The sequence below is a fragment of the Pleurodeles waltl genome, chromosome 4_1, assembly GCF_031143425.1.
Source record: "Pleurodeles waltl isolate 20211129_DDA chromosome 4_1, aPleWal1.hap1.20221129, whole genome shotgun sequence".
Classification (NCBI taxonomy): domain Eukaryota; kingdom Metazoa; phylum Chordata; class Amphibia; order Caudata; family Salamandridae; genus Pleurodeles; species Pleurodeles waltl.
In genome coordinates, this window is record NC_090442.1 from 280,478,708 (window position 1) to 280,503,513 (window position 24,806).

The 24,806-nt window shown below is 41.4% G+C and overlaps 1 protein-coding gene across 2 annotated transcripts in view; it reads left to right on the plus strand.

Annotated features, from left to right (window-relative positions):
- Nucleotides 1–24,806, plus strand: part of MYRFL (myelin regulatory factor like) — a 689,165-nt gene that overhangs the window by 387,710 nt on the left and 276,649 nt on the right. For both annotated transcript variants that reach the window (XR_011202270.1, XM_069228327.1), the window contains exon 8: nucleotides 8,571–8,647. Coding sequence is in view for 1 of the 2 variants with exons in the window: in XM_069228327.1 (XP_069084428.1) it covers nucleotides 8,571–8,647 (77 nt within the window). In the remaining variant the exon portion in view is untranslated. The remainder of the gene's footprint in view (nucleotides 1–8,570; nucleotides 8,648–24,806) is intronic.

A 24,806-nucleotide genomic window follows, 5' to 3' on the forward strand; every position in this document is an offset into this window, starting at 1 on the left:
TCTATCATTGATGCATTTTATTAGAGCAAATCTTTCCAAACATGGATTGCATTTCTGTGTAAATGGCTACCTACGGCTTTCAAGACTATTTGGTGGGAGGTGTTCCACAATATACAAAAGAATACATATTCAACATTCTATGCGTGCTTGGATTTGAGGCACCCTCCCTCAGAAAACAAGAAGGTTGCCTACCATATTAACATCATATTCTGCAAATAACATAAACGAAGTGCATGCATGTAAAAGAAGCATGAATCGCTCAATAACTAAAGAAATTTCACTAATTCATTCTAAAATTCCAAACCCTCATTTTGAAGACCCATCAGTTTGAATGCAAAATGCAATGGGTCACAGTGTGTTTTGAGTGTGCCATTTACCACAGATTGTTTTTTAAAGTGGAGCCTGGCGTTTCTCATTGTTCCAGGTCTATTGACCTATTGTGCAGCATTTGTCATTTGCTGTGCTAAAATCCCTCGAGGGAGACCCCCAAAATGCTGTTATGCTGATGATAGAGATCCGATTTTACTAATACATTAGTGGCATTGAAGTTAGCATATGGCGATTTACAAGTCTCATTTAAAAGCTTAATGAGAATGTAACACGAAATGTGAAATGTAAAAATGTGCACATTTGAAATATGGTGGACTTTGTGACCTCGCTTGTTGCGACATTGGGTTTTGCCATGAAAGATGTTGTGCATTTATATTATAGTGAATTATTGATATGAATTAATATTAAAAGTATTATTTTTAGAGATAGAGTACTGATGAAGAATATATTATAAGTATTAAATGAACATGAATTAATTGTACCTATATTGATTTTAAATAAATTTATTAACGTGAGTTACACGTGTGCAGAAAAATAAATGCATGTTTAAACTGTTTTAACGACATGCATAACAATCATTTCAATTAAATAATTTGCTTTACATTTTTGATTTTAAATTGTAAGGTGTACAATAGCTTTTATTTGTGTTAATTTAATTAAAATATGTATTTAGCTTTCTTACCTGGACTAGGCCTGAAAATTCATTTTGCAGCAGTAGTGGAAAAGTGCTAATTCATTCTGTTTACTTTGACCTGAATTATTTCCTAGGTTACTGACGTGTTAGTGAATGTCCTGTTGTATTGAAGACAGAGAAAGTTTTAACAAATAACAATTGTAGCAATATTTGTTCTAGCTGTTTAACAGGGCTGGAACTATCATTGTAATCACATGAGAACTGATAGAACCATCCTGTAGAAGCTTGGGAAAGATGTCCTCTGTCTGTCTTATAAACGTTAGATTTTGACAGAACTGTATGAACTCTTCAAGATGACATTGCACCTTCCCTGAGAAAATCCGGAATAGTTGCAAACCTGATGGGTGGTTAAAATTCTAATTGGATATTGATCCATTTGCGCAAGATGAGGACCAATCAGAATTCTATGGACATTTCTACTTAGGGAGAGAATTTTGAAACTTGTAGGCAGTCTAGTCTTGCTTATGACCCTTGCTGTGATGCTACTCTCTCTACTCCTGAATCTCTATGATCCTTAGATGTCTTCTGAAGAATTAAAGTCATCCTTTCTAATTGCCCTATTTGCTTATGCTGTTCAGTACTATTATGCCCAATAAGTTCTGAACTGCTGATTCTCCCTATATGCAGCTTGTGTTCTGCACTGCCCCTGATGCTGTTGTCCACTGATGCTGAGAAGCTGTGAGTGCTCTGACAACAAATCCTTCCTGTCTGCTGTCCCATGAGGAGGTATACAAATCACAATGTTGTCTTCCTTGTTTCGTTTTCAGCTTAGATAATTACACCAGTGTATTGTTCTAGTGAGTTACCCTGGTTAGATCATTTTGCAAGTTATTTTTGTCTCTTCTTTTGTTTTTGCCTGCATGTGTTAATCTGTCCCCACACATGCAAGTCCAAATTCATCTTAGGGAAAAGGATGACCACAGCCCCAATTATTAATCAATATTAATTGAGTTTAATGATTTACTGATGTCACCATCATCTGCTTTAAAATCTGATTCTTGCGTACATATTATTGTTCTGTTGATTTGTGTTATTCTTTTGGAGTGTTAAATAGGTGTAATCTCTTTAAATGTTTGAATCAGTCTATGATTTTCATCTATATATAAATAAGTCATGTGCACCGTTTATGTTATTTTGGATTTCTGGTTGTAATAAAGCTTTTAAACTTTATTTGGTTTGGAGTCTTGTTTCCATGGTCAAATTGGTCATGGTGTTTAACATTGTTTGTGTTTTCTCATGTTATTGGTTTATGTTGAATGAATCTGATTACCACACACCTCACTGAGTCCAAAGATTTAGTCAACCTCTAGTGTAGGTGGGATGAGTTGTGACCTAAGCTTGTGCGGTTTCTGAACCCAAGGCGGGAAGAAGACCTTGTCGTGCGCTCCAGCACTGAGAACAATGCTACTGACCGTGTGCTTTAGAATGCACTGCTTGCCACTTGCAACCTGGAAGACTGACTTGTTTTATGCATTGCACTAAAATAGGAAAGGGAGACCCCACAACTAATTTTGACTCTAATTTTAGCTCTTATAATGTCTCTGGATCCACTATTTGGGGTGCTATCCCTCCTCCCAAACCCTGGGTTCAGTCATAGAGTGCCCAAGAGGCCTAGTGGATCATAATTCGCTTTGATCTGTGATGGTGGGAGCCAAGTGTGGGGAGCACCTTTGGCAGTTCGCTATTGTCTAGTTTGCTAATGTGTTTCTTCATGAATGAAATAAATAGAAGTTGGTTTACTCAAACCTGTTAGGCTGGGGAAATCTAGTGGAAAGTGAAGTAGCGTCGTTGCCTGACATTCCTAACTCACTGCGCAGTGAAACCGCAAAGGACATTTTTAGAGGCCGAGTATTCCACAGGGGACCAATCCAGAGTTAGCGGCAACAGCCTTGCTCTTCAGAAGGAGCACGCGGACTGGAGTGGCTGCACCTGCAGCACGTGCACAGTGTGAGCTCACAAGGGGCCAGTGTGCAGCCACAGCACCCTCCCCTCTCTAAGACTTTTAACTCTGCACAGGATGTAAACACTGCTTAACGTCCTCTTCTGGGAGTTCTCCTTCCGTCACACATAAAAGAAATGTGTGAAAACGAGGTTCGCACAGCACCGGTGCTCCTTTTTATGCCGAAACGAACGTGTGATACTTGGGGGCATATTTATACTCCGTTTGCGCCGGAATTGCGTCGTTTTTTTTTACGCAATTTCGACGCAAAACTAACTCCATATTTATACTTTGGCGTTAGACGCGTCTAGCGCCAAAGTCCATGGAGTTTGCGTCATTTTTTAGCGTGGACACCTACTTTGCGTTAAATATATGCAAGGTAGGCGTTCCCGTCTAAAAAATCGACTCCGAGGCATGTGCGTCGGATTTATACTCCCGGGCAAAATTCACGCCCGGGAGTGGGGGGGTCAAAAAAAATGACGTACGGCCGCTTTTGCGCCGTTTTTTTAGCACCTGCAAAAGACAGGCGTTAAGGGACCTGTGGGCCCAGAGGTGCCCTCCCATGCCCCCAGGGACACCCCCTGTCACCCTTGCCCACCCCAGGAGGACACACAAGGCTGGAGGGACCCATCCCAGGGACATTAAGGTAAGTTCAGTTAAGTGTTTTTTTATATTTTTTTTTGTGGCATAGGGGGGCCTGATTTGTGCCCCCCTACATGCCACTATGCCCAATGACCATGCCCAGGGGACAGAAGTCCTCTGGGCATGGCCATTGGGCAAGGGGGCATGACTCCTGTCTTTGCTAAGACAGGAGTCATTTCTATGGGGGTTGGGAGTGAAAAAAAATGGCGCAAATCGGGTTGAGGCGAAAAAATTGCCTCAACCTGACTTGCCCCCTTTCTTGACGCCCAAGCCCCATATCCCCCTACGCCGGCGCTGCCTGGTGTACGTCGTTTTTTTTAACGCATACCAGACGGCGCCGGCGGCTAACGCCGGCTAACATCATTCAATAAATACGGCGCCCGCATGGCGCTTCAGAATGGCGTTAGCCGGCGCTAATTTTTTTGACGCAAAACTGCGTTGGCGCAGTTTTGCGTCAAAAAGTATAAATATGGGCCTTGGAGTCGTTCCAGAGTATAAGGTGTGTCTCCGTAAATAGCTTTGAGAATAGACATGCTATTGAAAGAAAATATTTTAAGTTAACTGCTCCTCATCATTGACAAATTCATTTTGTTGACTACTTGAACACAGGCCGATTTCATGATGTATTTAGATCGCTTGGGGAAAAATACGCTAGCCTCAAAGTTTGTGTAAAATGTGAATGGGAGAATATAATATAGACCACACCCGATAAACTGTCATGAGATGAGACCAAAAGCTGCTGAATTATGGGACTGCTCTAGTAACATATGCCAGACTAATGTAGTGCCACATATGCGTATATATGTGATATACTGCCATATTAAAGCCCTTTGTAGCGCTACATTATCTACAAGCATCAACCTGCCATTACACACATCATCAACACACACTTTGACCTGTTGTATAATTACCCTCCCTACGGGTCTGGCTGGTAATGCCCATCCTGGTGCTCATGGATAGACTACTCAGGCATACTCTGTTGAAGGTCGCATAAGACCCATTCCTAGGGGTTGTTCCTCGAATTTCGCCATAAAAAATAAAATACAATTGCAGTGCATTTCTTTGGGTTTCTCCTCTGCTGCTTTTGTGTGGACACCTTGGAGCATACACTGGGGCTAATTGCATAATGCCTATTCCTGCAGGGTGCTCCCAGCCACTTCTTGGGGAAACACTAACAGCAAAAACCATCACTGATTTCCGCTCTGCCATCTCTATGGAGACCATACAACAACAAGCACTGGCAATTTAAACTGTTTGGTGCTGTCTGCCAGCCTTGTGGCAAATCTTGTTTTTCCATGTTTTACGCAAAACTTTATTATTTGGGATTAAACGGGGCACTCGCCAGCCTTAAAAAAAACATTTTCTACTGGCATAAAAGATTTTTGGGCTCCAAAAAGCCGCATATCATGTTTGTACTCCCGGGCACCGAACGAAAACTACTGTGTGTGTACGTGTTCCTTCTGTAAGGGCAGCGTACTATAACTCGCAGTGAAGTCAGTCAGTAGCTAAAGTGGGTCGGTATATTGCACCCCAATGCGTGCTGCAGTGGGTGGAAGAAAAATATGAATGACACCACGAATGATGAAGTCTGGCTTAAACCCCTATAGGTAACAATGTTATGCACACAGTTTTAGTTACATAAAAAGGTATTGGTTACACAGACCTAAAAAGGCAATTTTAGTAAAATAAAAAGGTCTTGGTTACAGAGGCCTACAAAAGCCAATCAGTCTGGCCTTGGCTGCAAGCCTCTTGCCTTTGAAAGGAATGCAATAAAGAAAGAATACAAGAAAGAGAGAAGACAAAAAAGCAAGAAAGAAGGAAAGTGAGAGAAAGAAGGCAAGGAAGAAGGAAAGAGATAAAAGAAGGAAATCAATGAAAAGGCAATAAAGAAGAAGGGAAAGAAAGAAGGAAAGAATTAGTGAAGGCAATAATGAAAGAAGGCAAGAAATAAATGCAAACAAAGAAAGATAAATAAGAAATAAAGAAGTGAAACAAAGAATGAAGGCGAGAAAGAAAGAAAGTAAAAAGAAGATAACAATACAGAACAGTTGCAGATGGACACAATATGGTATGCTGTGAAATGGCAGCTGTCAGAAAAGCAAAACACTCCAAAAGGAATTTACAACAGTATTGGCAGGAGATGGGATCTGATAAAGATGAAATGTGCATCAGACGCATCCTAGTATCACATCAGGCTCTAAACACAAAGGCAACACGAAAGGAATAACAAAAACATTAGCATTGAAAGAAACTAGCTTGTGTGCAGATGTGCGACTTGTGAGAGAGCAAAATGCAGTCTCTCAAACCGAAGTTAACGAGTGGCTTACATAGGTTGACCCACTGCTCCATGCTATATGCTGTAGTGGGCAGAAGCAGCAAGTGAATGACACAACAACAGGCCAATGGATGAAGAGATGTGGCTGTAAGAATATGATACATATTTCAGTAAAACCAAAAGGGCTTGGCTAATGCCAGACCTAAAAAAGAAATTCTCCTCCAAAATAATGAAACCCTTGCTTAATGGGACAACAATTTTATGCTCAGCTGTTTATCACAAAAAACACCCCTTTACTAATATGGAAAATATATAATATTATTAACAATATCACATTATTCACACAAACATAAATTGTCACAATATTCTCCTTTCGTGATAAAGCACAATTAAAAAACAGAACATTTTAACGTTCCAATTTTTAAAATACATCACACTTTCTCATTGTAGTACCTTGTACATCAAGAACATTTTTAACACAGGTTTTTCATAAAATATCAATGCAGTGTTTCGGTGGAAATCTTGGTCTACACCACCTTCTTCAGGACATCTGTATTGTTACCAAAACGTAGACTGTTAATGAAATAGAAATATCATTGTAATGCACAGCATCTATATGTCTCTGATTTTCCTTGTTACTTATCATATGCTCTTTTTCAAGTGCTCTGAATAAATTACATCTACAGTCTACTGCAGTTCCTTATCTGGCCTTAACCTTATCCTGCTACATAGTCTGTACTTAATGCTTTAAATTAATACTTCTCCCTTGATAGCAAACTATTTCCTTCTGCAAGTCAGTGATCACTTCATTGCTCACCTTTCTGTAGAGGTTCTTAATCTGTTGACAGATCACTTCATTCTATTTTTCCTTCATATATACTCCCTCAGTCACTTCATATATAGTAAGCCTACATTGACATACCTATACAAGTGACTTCTACACTTTAAATGTTCACTTTGTGTCATCCAGTTCAAATATTCGGTGGCACCCTTATCCGTCTATTTATCTCATTGGAGACTGCAGACAGTACACTGTAGACAGAAGATTGGGCCTCCCTAGTGTAGCAGTCTTCACCTCTGATTCATATCCAGTGTGATTTAAACTGTATGATTCAGATCACTGCATGATATTGGTGTTCCTTAGACACCACAAAATAGTCCCCATGTCTGGGATCTCTTGAAGTATGTCCCCAGGTCTCAGGCAATTTAGTCAAATCTCAATGGCCAAGGCATTTTGCCAAGGGCACCCATATTTATTCCATTGCACTAGACACCCATAATTATTCCATTGCACTAGAAAACCTTTGACTGTGTGCCTTACTACTCTTTGAACCTGCTAGGACAATTACTTAGCCCACACCTATTGGCTTTGATAATGTTTGTTATTTCTGCACTGGCAGCTGCAGACCTTCCATTTTCATTCATCTTTGTCTAGCTGTTTTATTGTTCCTTTGCTTTGTTCCCCAGCTTCAATGGTGTTAAAACATCAAAGATCTCACAACTGTGTAATTTGTCTGCTGAATTATGCAATTTATCGGTCGGGAAAGTGTTTCTCCAAATTACGCATAGCAAATGTACTTATGTGTTGCATTTATACTTGCAAAACTGAAATATAAACCTGATACATTCCACTATACCTTATGGGCTGCACATTTGAATACTCTTAATAATTTATAACTGTAGATTTTCAGGACAAAGCCTGGGATTCATTAAGAAGTACAAGAAAGTTAGAAATGTGCTGTAAACTTAACAGTAGCACCACATAAAGAGATTTCAGTCTTCTAGTTAGTCCAGTCATGAATCAGAACCCATCATTATCAATAGATTTTCAGGTAAACAAGGCCAACTGGGAAATGCTTCCCCAATTCTCCATCAGTTGTTGGATCACACTCCCTGTTTCGTAATATTTTGGAATTTTGTGACCTCTTTGTCAAAGGCCCTGGATTGAGTTTCTCCAGCTCGTCTCTAGGTCCGATTCTGATCCAGTGGCACAAGCAGATTATTTTTTCAGGGACCATTCCCATTATCCTTCCAAGATATGAGTGACAAATAGTCATTGAATGGTTAATACTCTATTTTCATGCAAGAAGCAACTCAGATGTGTCCGGCTCATCAAAAATGATGGTTGGATTTTACTAAACTTATCAACCTAATATGTCTAGACATCAACAGGCATTAACAGGAGAAATATGTTTTCAAATGCACAACCTTCCAGGGCTCCCATTATTATTTTATGATTTCTTTGAAGCTCATGTTTTAAAGCAAGTCATGATAAATGTCAAACACATATTATTTGAAGGCTTAAAATACTTCAATTAGTGTTTATTCAAACCACTAAATTTTAGACTGATAACATTTTGTAGAAGAACATTTGTATAGTTTTTGTGATCCAAGGCTTATTGACGGAATCTGTTTTGGTAATGTTAGTCACAATCCATGTGCTGTAAGATTGATGCCCCTCTGCTACGAAATATTTATTCTAGTATCCTAAAAATCATTCAAACACTTGGTAAGATTTAGCGCTTGGCCAAAAATAGGGGGTGCTATTTATCTTTCGCAAATTCCTGAACTTTGGATGGATCCAAAAATGATTACGTTTTTTAAATGTATATGCCAATTGTTCTAAAGGGTGATGCCTTGACCTTCTCATATTTTAATGAATACATGTTATCCTTTGCTTAAAAAAATAGGTGGAAGCTGTCAATCAAGTCATCACAATTGAGCAGTCTCAGTCAGACCGGAGTAAGAAAACATTCAATCCTGTAATGTAAGTTTGCTTGTGGATTTTCCAGAGATAAATATATGAGGCACTGGTATTTTTCATTGACTGCATGTAGTACTTTGAAATAAGGATGCTGGGTTTGAAAATCTGAGAAAACAATGCCTTAAAATGCACTACAAGTACAGTGTAATCAGATGGATTTTCATCACACTCACCACTATTATGACAATCCCGACTCACCCTGAACTATACCCCATACCTAACCTTATTTCACACCAACAGTTAGTAAAAGAAAGAGCTTAAACTCCTTGGACTCCATTGCCATTACTGACTACTATTCATCAATAAGTATGTGCCTTGTGCATCCTATAATATGTGTTGTGCGTCTTTACCCCAGGGTTATTTTAAAGTGCTTAAAATTCATGGATTCTCTCCTCTACAATGCTTCAGATTTGCTGGAGGATATTTACTTGACCTTATTTTCATTCCGAGTAAAGAGACTAAGGGGCTCACTGTGAGTTCGGCTGGCGGTTTTCACCGTCCGCCAAACTTCTGTTGGGGAGGTTGCCGCCACACAGGCTACCTCCTCGCCGGCCCCAAAGTAGATAGTGAACATTGCAATGGTGCTGGCCAGGGGGGCCCTGCACAGCCCATGCCAAGTGCATGGTCAGTGAAGGGCCTCCCTGGGGCCCCCTATACCGTTCTCCACCAGCATTTTAATGGTGGTACCACTGCCATGACGCCAGTGGCAGAGAAGGGGGTCGTGATCCCCAGGGCAGTGCTGCTTGCAGCGCTGTACTGGTGGATTAGGACTGCCGCCAACCTCCAGAACGCCGGGATCTCCGATCCTAGTGGAGCTGGTGGTTCCCTGGTAGCCCGAGTATCAGGGTTGTAATGTGCATTGGCGGTGGTCTGACCACCATCCACAAGTCTGGCGATCTAATTAACACCAGACTCGTAATGAAGTCCTAAGTTTGCAAAAATGCATACTTCAGAACTTATCCATGAGTGCATAACAATCATTGCACAGTTACACCATGTCCTTTGATTACTTTCCATTCATCTTCAGTAGGTATGATTTCTTAATTATATAGAAAGTATAACTCGTATATCCTTCTAGAAATGCAGCTTAGGTTAAATACTCACTGTTTTGGCTTTTTGAAGACATATGTATTTTGCTGGGTGTTTATCTTGTTAATGTACTCTGCAAAGTATTACATTGTGTAGTTTGAAGTACAAATATCTGTATTCTCTATTCTTATATAATGTTTCTGTTGAGTATATTTGGTTCTCAATTTTCACAAGTATCTTGGGCCTCTGCCCCATTATGCCTCCTGTATTGGGCACACAACATTATTCTTTTATCAACTGGGAGCTTAGTTTAGCACCAACATTAGTAGGCTTATCATCACAAAACTAACTTTCATAATCAAGGATGTCAGTACCTTTGGATTTGAAGGAACATTAGTATAGTACGCTAGAACTGATATAATATAGATATTAGGTGGTAAGAAAAAGATTGGTAGAATTTGCTGCTGGAGTTCTGTGGCCGGGAGAATGTGAGCACGGTATGCCCACACTCTCCTGGGCAGGGAACCACAGTGTCTCAGGGTGGGCTCCCCAAAACACTGTGTTGTGTCTTGCCCAGGGGGTTGCGGTCCCTGGGAAAGTGGAATTAACAATGCCAATTGGATAGCCTCAGTTAAAATGCTGTCTGATGGACGAAAAAAGCTATTTTTCTTTTACCGTTTTTTCTTCTTTAAAATATGTCCGTAAGGTGATTATCAGTTAGGCTATTTTATTGAGATTTGATATTAAGCCACTGGGCTCGGGTACACAAATTAAATAGGCAATGTTAAACAGATAGCCTTATGTTGAACGCTGTGTGTCAGATGAGAAACCAACCTTTCTTTCACCGGTTTTCATTTTTCAAAAATATGTCCGTATGACGATACATTGTTGCAAATAGTGTTGATGTGTTGTAATAATTGCTTTGAGGGCAACAAAGTACCAACGTTAAATGTTGAAAGTATTTATTTCATGTTTACTTTAGAAATGCGCTGATATGTCTTTAAATGTGGCGACATTGTTTCTACTCTGTGTGCTCTGACGAAGACCATGTTGGTAGATACTTGTGAGCTTTAATACAACTTTGTAACAGCATCCTGGAGCGTGGGCGCTTTCTGGAGTGAAATATGAAGGAGTTTTGTCGGAGATATATATATATATATACTCAGATTCTGACCATTTCAACCACTGACTGATAGTTTCCACTTCTCTTCTGTGGCAGGGATTATTGGGGAAAAGTGTAAGTTTACATAAAATATACAGAAGTGGACTCATATTGCATGAGCATAGTGCTGTGACTCTCAGTCAAGCAAGTTAGTGGCCAAAGTGGGCTGACCCTGTGGCCATGCCACATTCTGCGGTAGGCAGAAGCAAAATGTGAATAAAACTACAGTACATTGATGGAATGAGGGCTGACTGAAAACTCCTCTAAGTATGTATGCCGTATATATATATATATATATATATATATATATATATATATATATATATATATATATATATTAAAAACAATGTAATTCGAGGTGAGTGTATCACACATCTTTATAGTAGAAATAAATTCCAACTAACAAATTAGTAAAGGAATACACAACATGTAAAAATAGGTACTTTGTATATGCCCTTATGTTCCCATGCAGGTTACTGTGTGTGGGCAAAAAGGAACGGAAAATGAAATTCAGAACACAAGAATAATGCATGGATCAGAAAACAATGTTTGTCATGTATTTTGAAGCTATAAGTCATACTATCAGTCACTTAAAAGTTCAGATATTTATCGATGTGAATCCTAATGCTAAATCTGATTGGAAGAAGATTCTCTCCTAGAAGGTTATCTGGATGAAAAAGCTGTCCAGCATTCAACCAAAATGGCTGAGATCTGTAGCTTTTTCTGATGGTATTTTTGACTGTTCAAATGTTTTGAGTGTTCACACTAGATTTATCTACCACTTTAGTGTGAATCTTCACCTATTGTATGCATGTATTGTCTTTTTCAGGATATAACACGTTTCCACAAGCCTTGGCTGTTTACCTAACCTCTTGCTATGCTAAATTTTTTTAATTATCCAACCTTACGCTTTTACTGTCTTGTAGACTATGTGCAACTTAAGTTAGAAGGAATTTTTTGCCTGTAATATGTTAGGTAGTATTTAACAGTAAACCAAGTACAGATTTAGGCTGTGCTTTAAATGGGCCGGTACTGTCCGGTACGGAGTACCAGTACTTTTTTATTTGGAGAAGTAGAGTACCTGCACTTCTCAAGAAAAACGTAATACTTTTAATTGGAGAGTACCGGCACTTCTCAGAAACAAGCAGGTACTCTGTTACAGAGTACCTGCACTTTTATTTTTCCATTTCAAGCACTGGATTTAGGAATCTGGCTGGAAATGTACACTTCGTCCACCTTATTCCAACATTATAAACCAAGTTCTGTATATACATAGCCATTCATAGTGTCATGATGAATCGGTTCAGAAGAGACCATGGTTTCCACATTAAGCTACCACATTTGATTCTAGACATAAATGAAGGGAATTTGCTTCATTACTTATAGGTTTGGTACCCAAGAGGGCACATGATTAGGAAACTGATAAGTGGAAGTGTGCCTCCATCTCCATAAACCCATGTTACACAGGTCACAACACCCTAATCTTTGATGGCACATGTTTGGAATGTGCTCCTGCGCTGAAGCCCTCATGTCTCCTACAATTCCATGCTTTTTGCATAACTTCCCTCAAGGTATGTTCTTGGCTCCTTTCTTTACCAGTACATATGGTATCTTTGGTATCACCTAAGGACCCTCTGGTAGTCTAAATGTGAATTCTACATAAACATACTTTTGTTTTGTCTGCAGTTTCATTACTTTCATGAACCTTCATTGTGTTTCCCCTAACGAAGGATCATGGAGGGTCTGAAATGGATAGGGGAGTGTTGAAAAACAAAGAAAATATGCAATTGGACTTACAATGAACATACATGAAACAGCAGAGATAATAATGTGGAGTGTGTGCAAATAAAGTGTCGTAGTTTGGACTCTTGCTCTGAGCAAGACTGCTGGTCTCAGGATGACAGTACTTTCGTTTGTAGGTGACTAAGTTTCTTCCTACAACTAGTTGTAACTGTTGTCCAAACCTTACCGGCTTACTAGCAGTACCTCACCAGAAACACAATAGTAAAAGGTGATTTGTAGCAGTCGCTTACGCATGGACTCAAAGTAAGATCTCTCAGGGTTGTCGTGGTTAAACGGAAATTACCCTTTTCTCACAGATTTATTATGTCTCATACAAACAAAGGCAATAACACAGATGCAGTGAAGTTATAATAGTTTTTATTCAACATAACTGCAATTTGTGATAAGTTGCATGAACTGCAATGATTAGGATAATGAATATACCAAGCAACAGTATTGTGAAGAGGAGAGTCATTGTTATAAAGACCCCCACCATTATGCAATATATGAAAGAAATATATGTATATGTATAAAATGGAATAAGCCCTAATACCCTAAGGAGAGTAGGTCTAACCTCCTACCTAAAAGGAGAGCTAAAAGGAGAGCTGGGTTCGTTAAACCTAATCTACCAAAGCCATGTCCATGAGAGGAGCCCCCAACCCTCGTTACCTTGGAATGAGGTCTCTATCTCAGACTCCGCAGGGACACGAAGACTGGGTCAGCGTCAAGATGACTGCAGCATCGGTATCAGCGATGGTGGCGATGCCCTCTGGTCGGAATCCCTCTGATTATCTCTCTAAAAGTGTGTTGTATTTATACAGATCTACAAGGTCCCCTGACATAAGTGTTATTCATAACAATAGATAACAGGCATGCCTGGGACGGCAATTAATATCAACAATCCCTCGAAAGTATAGAGAGGGAAAATCCCTAAGTGTGAATGCCTACTGTATGTTTCTCTTTCGTGCTTGATCTTGACGCCTTGGCGAAGTGACACTGATAATAGAACCCATAACAAGTGGCCTAACTATAAACAAGGCCGATATTTTAAAGGAAATAAATAATTAAATGGACTAAGACAGAGCAAGCTAAGTAGGTTAAAAGTCACTGGGTGACGGGGGCATGAGTTTACAAGCCTAAGGCTAAGCTAACTCCTGTTATCCCGTTAAAACAAGCTAGGATTCACTACACCCTCCCCATTGCCGTAACAGGTATGATGAAGGTAAAGAAACCCAATCGCGAAAAAAGCTGCTACTGAACTAAAGGCCAAAAAAACGAAAACGAAAACTCAAGCTAAAAAAAATGTACTTAATGACAAAAATAAATGCTGTGTGTTAAAATTCGTTTAAAAAACATTCAGAGATGTTAATATCAACCATGACAAGTATAGCAAACTTTCAGTATAATCGCTAGTTTTTAGAACCGGGAACTGGCAAGCAAATTCACCAAATTATGTGCTATATGCAGGATCTTGAAGAATGTCATCGAAGTCACCATTCAAGGATCTTAAAAATGAGTCAACATCATCTGAAGTGAAATCGAGAGCTGGACGGACAAACGGATCCACAGAGCAGAAGTGAGCCATATTCATCGGTGTATCGACACTCGCTGCAGCGTCCTCATCCATGTTAGATCGTATAACAGAAGGCTCATAGGTGGCCTCGCGGAGCAACCTCAGTCTCAAGGGGCATGACCGTGTATGAACCCTCATCGGGGACATCAGCAGTTCGTGGTCCACAGGAGATGTTGGTGCAACAGCAAGACAGACCATAGGCAGATGTTCAAAGAGACACCATATGCAGCGGAACACCGGTTGTACACACCAGAGTAGAGGCCGGAATGACAATGACCACTCAAACTCTAGTTCCACCAGCAAAGGTGTACCGAAGATCCGAACCATGCGTTCACAGCACAGCGGGGTTGACGGGAGCGGCTCCATTGCTCTGTGTCGCTGAAAAAAAACAACCACCGCGAATCAGAAAAAATAGCAGTAGTAGTCCGCCAATTAAAGCCAAAATAATTGGAAAGCCACCAAACACACTGGAAAAGAGAGAATGGATGGCTGATGGGATGACTCCGAAGATAGTCTGGAAGATGGACACAAAACCAGACCCGACAGCCTTAAAGAAATGAACAATCCCAGTTGTGCTTGAAGCATTGAATATTCTGGATACCAACCCTCCAAAGTGTTTGGGGAAATCGGTATTTAAAAGGGATTGTATCTCGGCTGATGATCTCGCAATCTGGAGAGCATACGTCTCTTTTGCGGATGTCAAGGCGACCTGTTTTTGAAACAATAGCGCCTTCAGTCTACTCAACTTGTCATAGTTCACATTAATAGTATCAATGTGGGGCCACATTTCAGATACTTGTATCTCTCATGTGGGGGGAAACAAAACATGGCCACAACACGTAACAACCTTCGTGACTGAGATTGCGTAGGCAATTCCAGGTCGCAAGCCGCAACAGCTGTCATCGCTCAGTAGAACATAACTCCCATTAGAAAGTACATGAAACACTGAACGAATCAAGGGGACGGGAGTACCCTTCAGAAAACAGGCCAAATTTGCGACCCCGCATTGCAAAGACCGTGAAGAGACACCTGTTTGCATATCATGGAATGACGAACAGTAGTCTCACATTCTCTTCCGCTAAGAAAGACCTCCTGTTCGCCGTTCAGACATCGATACTCAAAGGGCAACTCCCACTCTTCCTTAATAAAGCTATCTCCTAGCCGTTCATATCGTCCCACTGCAAGATGTTTCAGGCAGCTCGAGAAACGAAAGGTCGAAAACGGTAAATTAATAATGGCGTGTAAGAGCCAGATAGTTGAAGGACTCTCTGCTACCGTGAAGGGCAACTTATCAAATTTTTCTACTTGAAGCAAGGTGAAACAAGCCTCCCTTTTAGCCATTGTCTCTTGTTCCCTGGAAAAATTAAAATCAGCGAATAGTTCACTCCCATTAATATATTTCTATGGAATGTGGCCACTTCTCAGCGTCTGCAATGCCCAACCCAGCTGCATGATGGAACGCAGCTGTGTTTGCCCATGATATAACCGGGACAAATCAGTCTGAGTGATATCAATAGCAGATGACACTATATTCGACAGTGAATAAATCCTGTTGGATAGCATGTTCATGCCATTGTCGACAACAGCCAATGTTTTTTCCAAATTCTCCTTATCAAGTTGCCGTAAACGTGCAGCAGCCTCAATTTGTGAAAGTTTCCAAATTTCATTATACATAGCATATAAAAACCGTTTCGAACGTTGTTTCCTAGGACCTAATAGGAAATCTTGTAAATCTATACTGTCAGAAAGAGTGTTCAGGTGTTGTTTAACCGCTGTTAAAGTGTTCGTCTGCACCCACTGCTGGCACAGCTTACCCACACTGTATGTTGTAATTATACCAGTATGTTGACCTGATAGAAAGAGAGGGTCTGGCCTATGAATGGAAAAACCCCTTGAAGAGTTCAAAAAACGCCTCTGACACTCATCAGTGTCGGTGGGCCATACCAACCATCCCCCGGGACGGGAAAGTGAAGAATTATAAACACCAGCCTTAACCAATGTATCTAGCCTGTCCTCTGAAACATTAAGAAAGTGTTGCCAATCTCTAAATGTTGTCGTTGTAGGAATATTGGGCGTGTTTAGATCTTTAATTTTTGCTAACCCCAGACATGATGTCTGCTCAACAGTGTCATTCAAAAACAATAATTTGCACAGGAATTAAGCAAGCTCAAAACAAAGCCTCCCTACCCTGTATTTGCCAATCTTGTGTTCCCCATACACTCTTCAAATCGATAGTGTTCTTCCAATATTCATAACCTTCAATCGAGAGTCGGGAAACAAAGGGATCTGAATAAATCAGTTTTGTATCTGTTAGCAAGAGTTTTCTAAATTGTGTTGTAGGTAATTTAAAATAATATGATTCAGCTTTCTTCGTATCATGCCCAGAAAAGTATGTGAATTTGTCACAGTAATACTTTGGACTCCCCACCCGTGGTGTTGAACAATGTTCCCATTTTGTGTAGTTAAAGAGAGGCCTATATCTAGCTGCACGGTGCAGGTAGTGATGTCCCCAATTGTTATAGCAGAACATTTCCCCATAATTCATTGTATAATCATACACATCATCACTTCCAAAAGCGGAGTAGTCCTTCATTTCAGTTAGCATGGAATCAACTGTTTGGACATCCCAATCATCAGAGACAACATTATGTGTAATAACATCAGACATAGAAATTTTGAACACGTATGGTATTTGAATTATCTCTGTAGGCCCGTATATATCGAACGGAACTTTGTCCCAAACAATCCCATCAGGAATTGGAATAGCTGTAATATTGACAGGGGACAAATCACGTCGGACCTTATGTGATGAATGATGTGGTGTTAAAATTACATCAACAGGCTCCACTGAGGAGCGATCAGCAATATAGTGACCATTAATTAGTAAAAAGAAAACAGTCACAAACCCAATCCATAAAAATAATGCAATAAATGTCAAACAGAACCAGAGATAGTTCCATGGATATATCAAATAGTTCTTCTTAAGCCATCAATAGAATTTGCTACCTCTCGAAAGTTTTTCAGTCTCAGTAGAGGATGAATCTGAAGAAAAATCATCAATGTCTACAAAATAGCCAGAGGAAGTCTCCGCAAACACAGGACCCATCGAATTCTCATCCACTGCTCGTGGAAGTTCTTGATAGACAACGTTATTAGTCGTGGAAGTGTTTGTGTAAAATACAGCCAAATCCTGTAGCGGGGTGTTCTCCGAAGTTGTTACTGGAACCAACAAAAGTTCATTTTCCGCCCTCCCCATGTTCGAGGAAGTGTCTGGAACAGCAGCTGACATAGTTGCATAGTCAGTAGTAGCGATGGTCATCCTACTATGTAGAGGGATGTCCTGTTGGGTAGTGAGAGGGGATCGGGAACTACCCAAGGGACCTCCTGGTCTACTGTGAAGAATCGGCCACATGGTGTAATTTGACGTCATCAATGGAGATGAATCTGTTTGATTTGGAACCAGACAACGGTGGAAGGATGACAGTCCTGGTGCCTTTTATCCCCAAGACCAGTACAGGTGCTCTGTATGATGGACCAAACTCTTTTTTCACAGCGATCTTCTCACAAACCAGATCCCCAACGTTAGGAATCCAGCCAGTCGAAGTTTTCGCCAAGTCCCTTATTCCCAAGGTGTCAGCACTTGCAGATGATTTATCATCACGGAATTGTTGAAGCTCCTGTAAAACAGCGAGACGTTCTTTTATGTCAAATGGTGTTTCTGCTGCCACCATACCAGGGGCATCAAGATCGGGGACATACATAGTTGTCCCAAAGAGAACCTCATATGGAGACTTTCCCCCCAAGGACCGTCTTGGCAGATTATTCAGTGCTCTCTGGACCCCATATAGGTGATGTAACCAACTGCGGCCTGAACCTAATACTCGAGCTGTTAAGGACTGCTTTAGATCACGATTCCGCCTCTCCACGACCGAATTTCCCTCGGGATGGTATGGTGAGGAGTAATGGAGTTCAACACCCATTGTCCTCATGTTGCCCCTGAAAGCCTTAGAGGCAAATGCAGGGCCCTGGTCCAAATGGAATGCTGCAACCGCATATGTACCGACAAAGATCAGCAAATCTTTTATAACAGTCCGGGCGTCAGCCGACCGCTGTGGCCATACCCACAGGAATCTAGAACAGGAATCTACAGCCACTAAAATGTATTAGTATGCACCATCAGGTTGCAAGGGACCACAATGGTCCAGGTACACACAATGGAGTGGCTTGTCTGACACTAAGAGAGATGTCTGCGGAGGGCGTCTGATATTTGAGCCCTTAATCTGCTGACAAATGTCACAGCAAAGGACATACTGTTTAGTCCGTCTGCATAGACCAGGCCACCAGTACCGTTGTTGTAGAATGGTGATAGTGGCCTGTATACCAGAATGTGCAGAAGCGACACCCTCATGTGCAGCTGTAATCAGCCCCAATCTTTGGTCTTCATTTCGGATCACTCGATCACCAACATCAGGAATTGTTCCAAAAGCAACATTCTCTGCACTGATATGATAGGTATATTTCGTAGGGTATCTTTTCGGAAGGGTCTTGCCGGCAGCCGAGGCTTTAACGGCAATCAGTATTTCATTATCCAACTTCGTCCGAGAACGAGTCACTGCAGCCACAGAAGCCGTAGCTACTGATGCTTTGGCTGCTTCATCAGCCAATGTATTACCGGCAACATGTATTCCTACACGTTGGTGCCCTAATGTATGAACTACATGGACACATGGCAGCTTATCCTTAAGATCAGCCACCCTTCCCCACAACATTTTGTGTTTAATGGTGTTCCCCTTAGAATCTCTAAACCCGTTCAGTTTCCAATGATTGAGGTATTCATTGTATGACTGGACGCAGTAATACGAATCACAGACGATCAAAGTCCGTGTTCCTGGCTCTGAATGTTCGAGCGCTAGAAGAAGAGCCTTAAGCTCGGCCAACTGGGCTGTGCAGTCCCCTAAGGTCTGAGTGTAGGTATTATGAGGATGGAAAACTCCGTCTTCCATTACCCCGCACACGGCTGCGCAAGCTGCTGAGTATTGATGTTTAGTACCCACAGCCGGTTGTGCCGATCCGTCAGTATAAATGATGGTATCATAACTGTCTATTGGCAATATGTGTAAGGGAGCGGGGTACTCCTGTTCATACTGGAGAAATTCTTGTGTCTGAAGTCTTGGGTCAAACACATAATCAACATCAGTGGCGATCAGAGACGTTGCCCATTGAATCCAGCGTGGATGTAACGCCTTAGCGTTGGGAACGCTCGCTTTAGTGACAGCCTCTAAGGCCGGTACCGGGGAGACAACAATAATGCGCTTCCCCTGGGCAAGTGGCCTCTCCTTTATGACGGCCATCTGAACTGCTGTCAGAATTTTTTCAGTAGGAGCAAAACGTTTCTCTGCATTGGAGTACAAATGTGATTTGTATGCTATCGGCACCGTGTCACCCTCATTAAAGGTGACATAGGTAAATCCAAGGGCACCAGCTATTATTCTGATGACCAAATTCGTTTTATTGTCACATGTGTACAAGTGTCTAGCCTCCAGCATGTCCCGTTGTATGTCCTTAAGGATGTGTGTGTGTGCAATTGTCCATCGCCTGCTAGAAAAATTGGGCTGAATTAAGTCATATAGTGGCTTGACGCGTTCAGCATAATCTGGAATGTATGTTCTGCCAAAATTAAAGAAACCCAGTAATGACTGTAATTTCTTAAGCGTGTTCGGAGGCTGTAGCTGAGCACACTTTTCGAGGAAGTGTGGGGCCAGGCTCTTCCCCTCGTTCGATAGCTCATATCCTAGGAACAATACACTAAGAAAGGCTATCTTGCTTTTCTTAAAATTACATTTATATCCGAAGGCAGCAAATCCCAGAATTATCCGATCGACCCTTGCAAGATGAATGTCAAGGGTGTCATCAGTGAGATAGATATCATCCACATAGGATAATGCCTCAGAATCAAGCTCGTGCAAGATTGATGTTACACGGGCCAAAAACAGTCCTGGGCTGTTTTTATAGCCTTGGGGTAAACGACAAAAGTGTTTCTGAGAGCCAAAGGAAAATGCACTTAGGTCTCTACTTTCATGTGCTAAATTCTGGCAGAAAAATCCATTAGATATATCCAATGTAGTTTTTGTATTTTTTACGCACTATATTATTAATCAGTGCTGTGCTGTGTGAATTTTGTATAGCATATGTGCGTGTATGACTATTCAAGTGTCTATAATCAACCACTATTCTATATGAATGATCAGGTTTCGCAACGGGAAATAGCGGATTATTCATTGCCGATGTACAGGGCTCAATTACTCCCTGGTATTCAAGTTGTGACAGTATCTCCGTCACTGGAGCTTTTGCTTCATGTTTAACAGGGTATTGTGGCTGCGGGTGTGGTGTAGACCGAACGGGAATAACATGACAAGGAGAGTCCTTGTCCCAACCTACATGATTACGGTATAATGCAGGTGCCTGCGCTAAAGCCCATTCAGCAGCATAGGCTTTTTTGTCTGCCTCTGGAACAAGATCGGAGAAAGAAGGCAAAATGACATCTTCCCCATGTGGGAGCTTGCAGACATGTTCAGGTGGCCAGTCTCTCTCGGCTAACAGGATATCACTAGTAAGTTCATCCCAAAATATTACACTAATAATGCGTTCCACGTCCCCCTCTATCTGATTTGTTAAATCATAAACCCGATCGGGTGGGAGAACGCGGCCATCCGCCGTTTCAACTGCGATGTAATCGCTAGTTGCTGTCGCAACCAGATGATCTTTCAGACTCTGGCGACATATCGTGACCTCTGCCGCGCTGTCCAACAGAGTCACCGCCCACCTCTTGTTCCTCAACAGTGTTCTCAATACTACTGGCATTTTTAACAGTCAGTGCTGCCACTTTCTTCTTTTTAAATTGTGGCTTTTGCTGAGGACTCTTTTCTTCTTTTTTAATGGTAGACTGCGGCGAGTCTTTCTTTTCTTTCACGTATTCCGGACGTCGATCTTGACGGCCCCCTCTCTCGCTACGTCTATCCGGTGTGTCCTGAAAGGAACAAGAAGGACGTGAATCAGTATACCTGTCTGGAGTTCTAATGTTATCCCTATTCCTGAGATTATACCTCCTTTCGGAGTACTCCAGATGTGGAGAATCAGCTCTTTTATTTCTCCTATCTTTGAAATCTTTTTGTTTGTCCCATCGCTTTTTAGAGCCCTCTTGTGCTTGCTTTGTACCTTCCTTATGGGTGGTACTCAACATGTCCAATTTTTTAGGTTTGGCTCCCAGCCCATCCCGTCCTATACTAGTATAGGTATCAGATATTATTTTCGGTAGCTGTCTCTCCTCTTCCACATGTGGAGTTTCCCGGAGACGCTGGCGTATCGCCAGTGCCACTGCCTCCCCTTTAATATTACTTAATATTATCGAGGAGACGGCGTCAAAGTTACGCATCAATTTCATCCCCAGATCTAGGGCCGGTGCAGCCCCATGCTCATTTTGTATTTGTTTCCACACTTCCGGTAAATTGGCAAGCGTAGGGGTACCATGTGTGGTAGTATAAACGGCAGCGAAGACTGTACCCCAAGTGGCACATTCATCCACCGAGGGAACCATCCCGAATGGCAAGCACATAGTGAGCAATCTATGTTTCTCCTGTGGCCCCGTATGGGGGAACACAGCTTCCAGCTGATTTGTTTTCTGAGGAATCCAGAACGGTATTTTTTCTCGATCCGAGGGCACTTTACCCATAATGGTATGCACTGTTTGTGGATTAATCCCAGTAGCCAATTGATATCCACCAGCTACTGGCGGTGCTGGACGCGCTGGTGTAGTGTTCAATGTTCGCATTACGAACTGGACTAATCGTCTATATAATGCCACTAACTCATTATATAATATTCTTAAATCTACAATCGGCATAGTCTGTATGCCTGGGTGAGGTGTATATGTGGCAAACATAGGCCATGTAGGCCCTTCATTACTTAAAGGACCTAGCCTCACCCGTCGTAGTACATGTGGTAGGGCGCCTTCAAACCAGTTCTGATGCTCTTGATATGTGAGCGATATTTCATGATACTGGTATGCTTCGTATCTTACGGGTACGTCCGCAATGTCATATGTGTGAAATGTGTGCGTCCGTTGGTCAGCCTCAGGAAAGGCAACCCAACAGTAAAATGTTTCTGTTTGGTAGGCTTCACTCGCTTCTATAATCATAGTAACATCCCCGCCCTCTTCCGTAAGGCCATGCGCTAATAAATGTCGTGTAAGTGCATGTCTAGCATTTGCAGGAATGTCTATGGTATTAGCCATAGTTGTTTAGAGAAACGGAACACCAAAAATAGGGGAAGTTTTTCCTTTTGTGAGTTCGAGCTCGAACAACCTACAGCCTAATTAGGTGTTACCTGTTTGGCTGAGGAGGATTCTCCCAAAGACCACGGACGTCTCCGTATAATGGTACTGAGGGTACCTGTTGTCTGTGAGACAGTGATAGTCAGGGTATTCGTAAATTAGTGCCTAAACACCATCGTTGGTGGCACCATGTCGTAGTTTGGACTCTTGCTCTGAGCAAGACTGCTGGTCTCAGGATGACAGTACTTTCGTTTGTAGGTGACTAAGTTTCTTCCTACAACTAGTTGTAACTGTTGTCCAAACCTTACCGGCTTACTAGCAGTACCTCACCAGAAACACAATAGTAAAAGGTGATTTATAGCAGTCGCTTACGCATGGACTCAAAGTAAGATCTCTCAGGGTTGTCGTTTTTAAACGGAAATTACCCTTTTCTCACAGATTTATTATGTCTCATACAAACAAAGGCAATAACACAGATGCAGTGAAGTTATAATAGTTTTTATTCAACATAACTGCAATTTGTGATAAGTTGCATGAACTGCAATGATTAGGATAATGAATATACCAAGCAACAGTATTGTGAAGAGGAGAGTCATTGTTATAAAGACCCCCACCATTATGCAATATATGAAAGAAATATATGTATATGTATAAAATCTAATAAGCCCTAATACCCTAAGGAGAGTAGGTCTAACCTCATACCTAAAAGGAGAGCTAAAAGGAGAGCTGGGTTCGTTAAACCTAATCTGCCAAAGCCATGTCCATGAGAGGAGCCCCCAACCCTTGTTACCTTGGAATGAGGTCTCTATCTCAGACTCCGCAGGGACACGAAGACTGGGTCAGCGTCAAGATGAATGCAGCATCGGTATCAGCGATGGTGGTGATGCCCTCTAGTCGGAATCCCTCTGATTATCTGTCTAAAAGTGTGTTGTATTTATACAGATCTACAAGGTCCCCTGACATAAGTGTTATTCATAACAATAGATAACAGGCATGCTTGGGACGGCAATTAATATCAACAATCCCTCGAAAGTATAGAGAGGGAAAATCCCTAAGTGTGAATGCCTACTGTATGTTTGTCTTTCGTGCTTGATCTTGACGCCTTGGCGCAGTGACACTGATAATAGAACCCATAACAAGTGGCCTAACTATAAACAAGGCCGCCATTTTAAAGGAAATAAATAATTAAATGGACTAATACATAGCAAGCTAAGTAGGTTAAAAGTCACTGGGTGACGGGGGCACGAGTTTTCAAGCCTAAGGCTAAGCTAACTCCTGTTATCCAGTTAAAACAAGCTAGGATTCACTACAAAGAAAATTTGACAATTGTACTTTCAGAAACATATGTAACAAAAAAATGCATTATAAGCGTAGCTGAACTCAGGATGGGTATTCCAGCATAATTTTTTTATGAACTCCTAAACAGAGTATCATAATTCGAATGGTTACTGCCTCTATTGGTTTGTGCTTGCAAGGACTTCCTTTACATTGAAGATAGCATGGTTTGAACATGATAGTATCCGTAAATCAGTGGATAAACTTTTATAGTACACTTTATATGTGAGTACAGTTTGAAGGATATTGCTTGGATTCAAAGGAGGAGTAGGAAGGTGGCTCTCTATATGGTGCACTAAAAAGACGTACACCATGCAGAGTCAAGTGGATCCCAATTGCTTTGCAGAGGCAAAGTAAATATGACTAATACTCTATTTTGTGGTAGTGTGAGCGAGCAGTTAGGCTTATCAGAGGGTAGTGCTAAGCATATTTTATACTCACAGAGGCAATAAATGAGATACACACTCAAATAATAAATCCATGACTGATGATAAGTACATTTTTATGCATAAATACTTTTCACTTGCAAAAATGGACAGTTCAGAGTTCTTCACTGCTAACCTATGGGAGGAAATCAAAGTCAGCAAACACGTTGAGTTCAGCGACTTACAAGACTTATCTCCTGGGTTTAAGGTAAGTTGTGGGCAAGCTCTAAGACAGCACCCACAGTACACCCTCGCCAGCAGGGGGCTGGTTGGGTGCTGGGGCATTGCACATCTTTAGGGTGACTATACCCTTTCTATAACCACTTCCATTGGAAAGTAGGCATAACCCTGCCCCTAGAGGCCTAATTCCTTCCAAACAAAGATGGAGGAATTTAAAAAGAGGTGTCCACTTCAGCTCCTAAGAGGTGGGACCTGCCTGTCTTGCTGTCATAAGTGGCGTCAGGACAGGAGGGTTGGTCATCTCTGCGATCTGGAGAGACCAGACCACATTACAAAGGTGGCTAGGC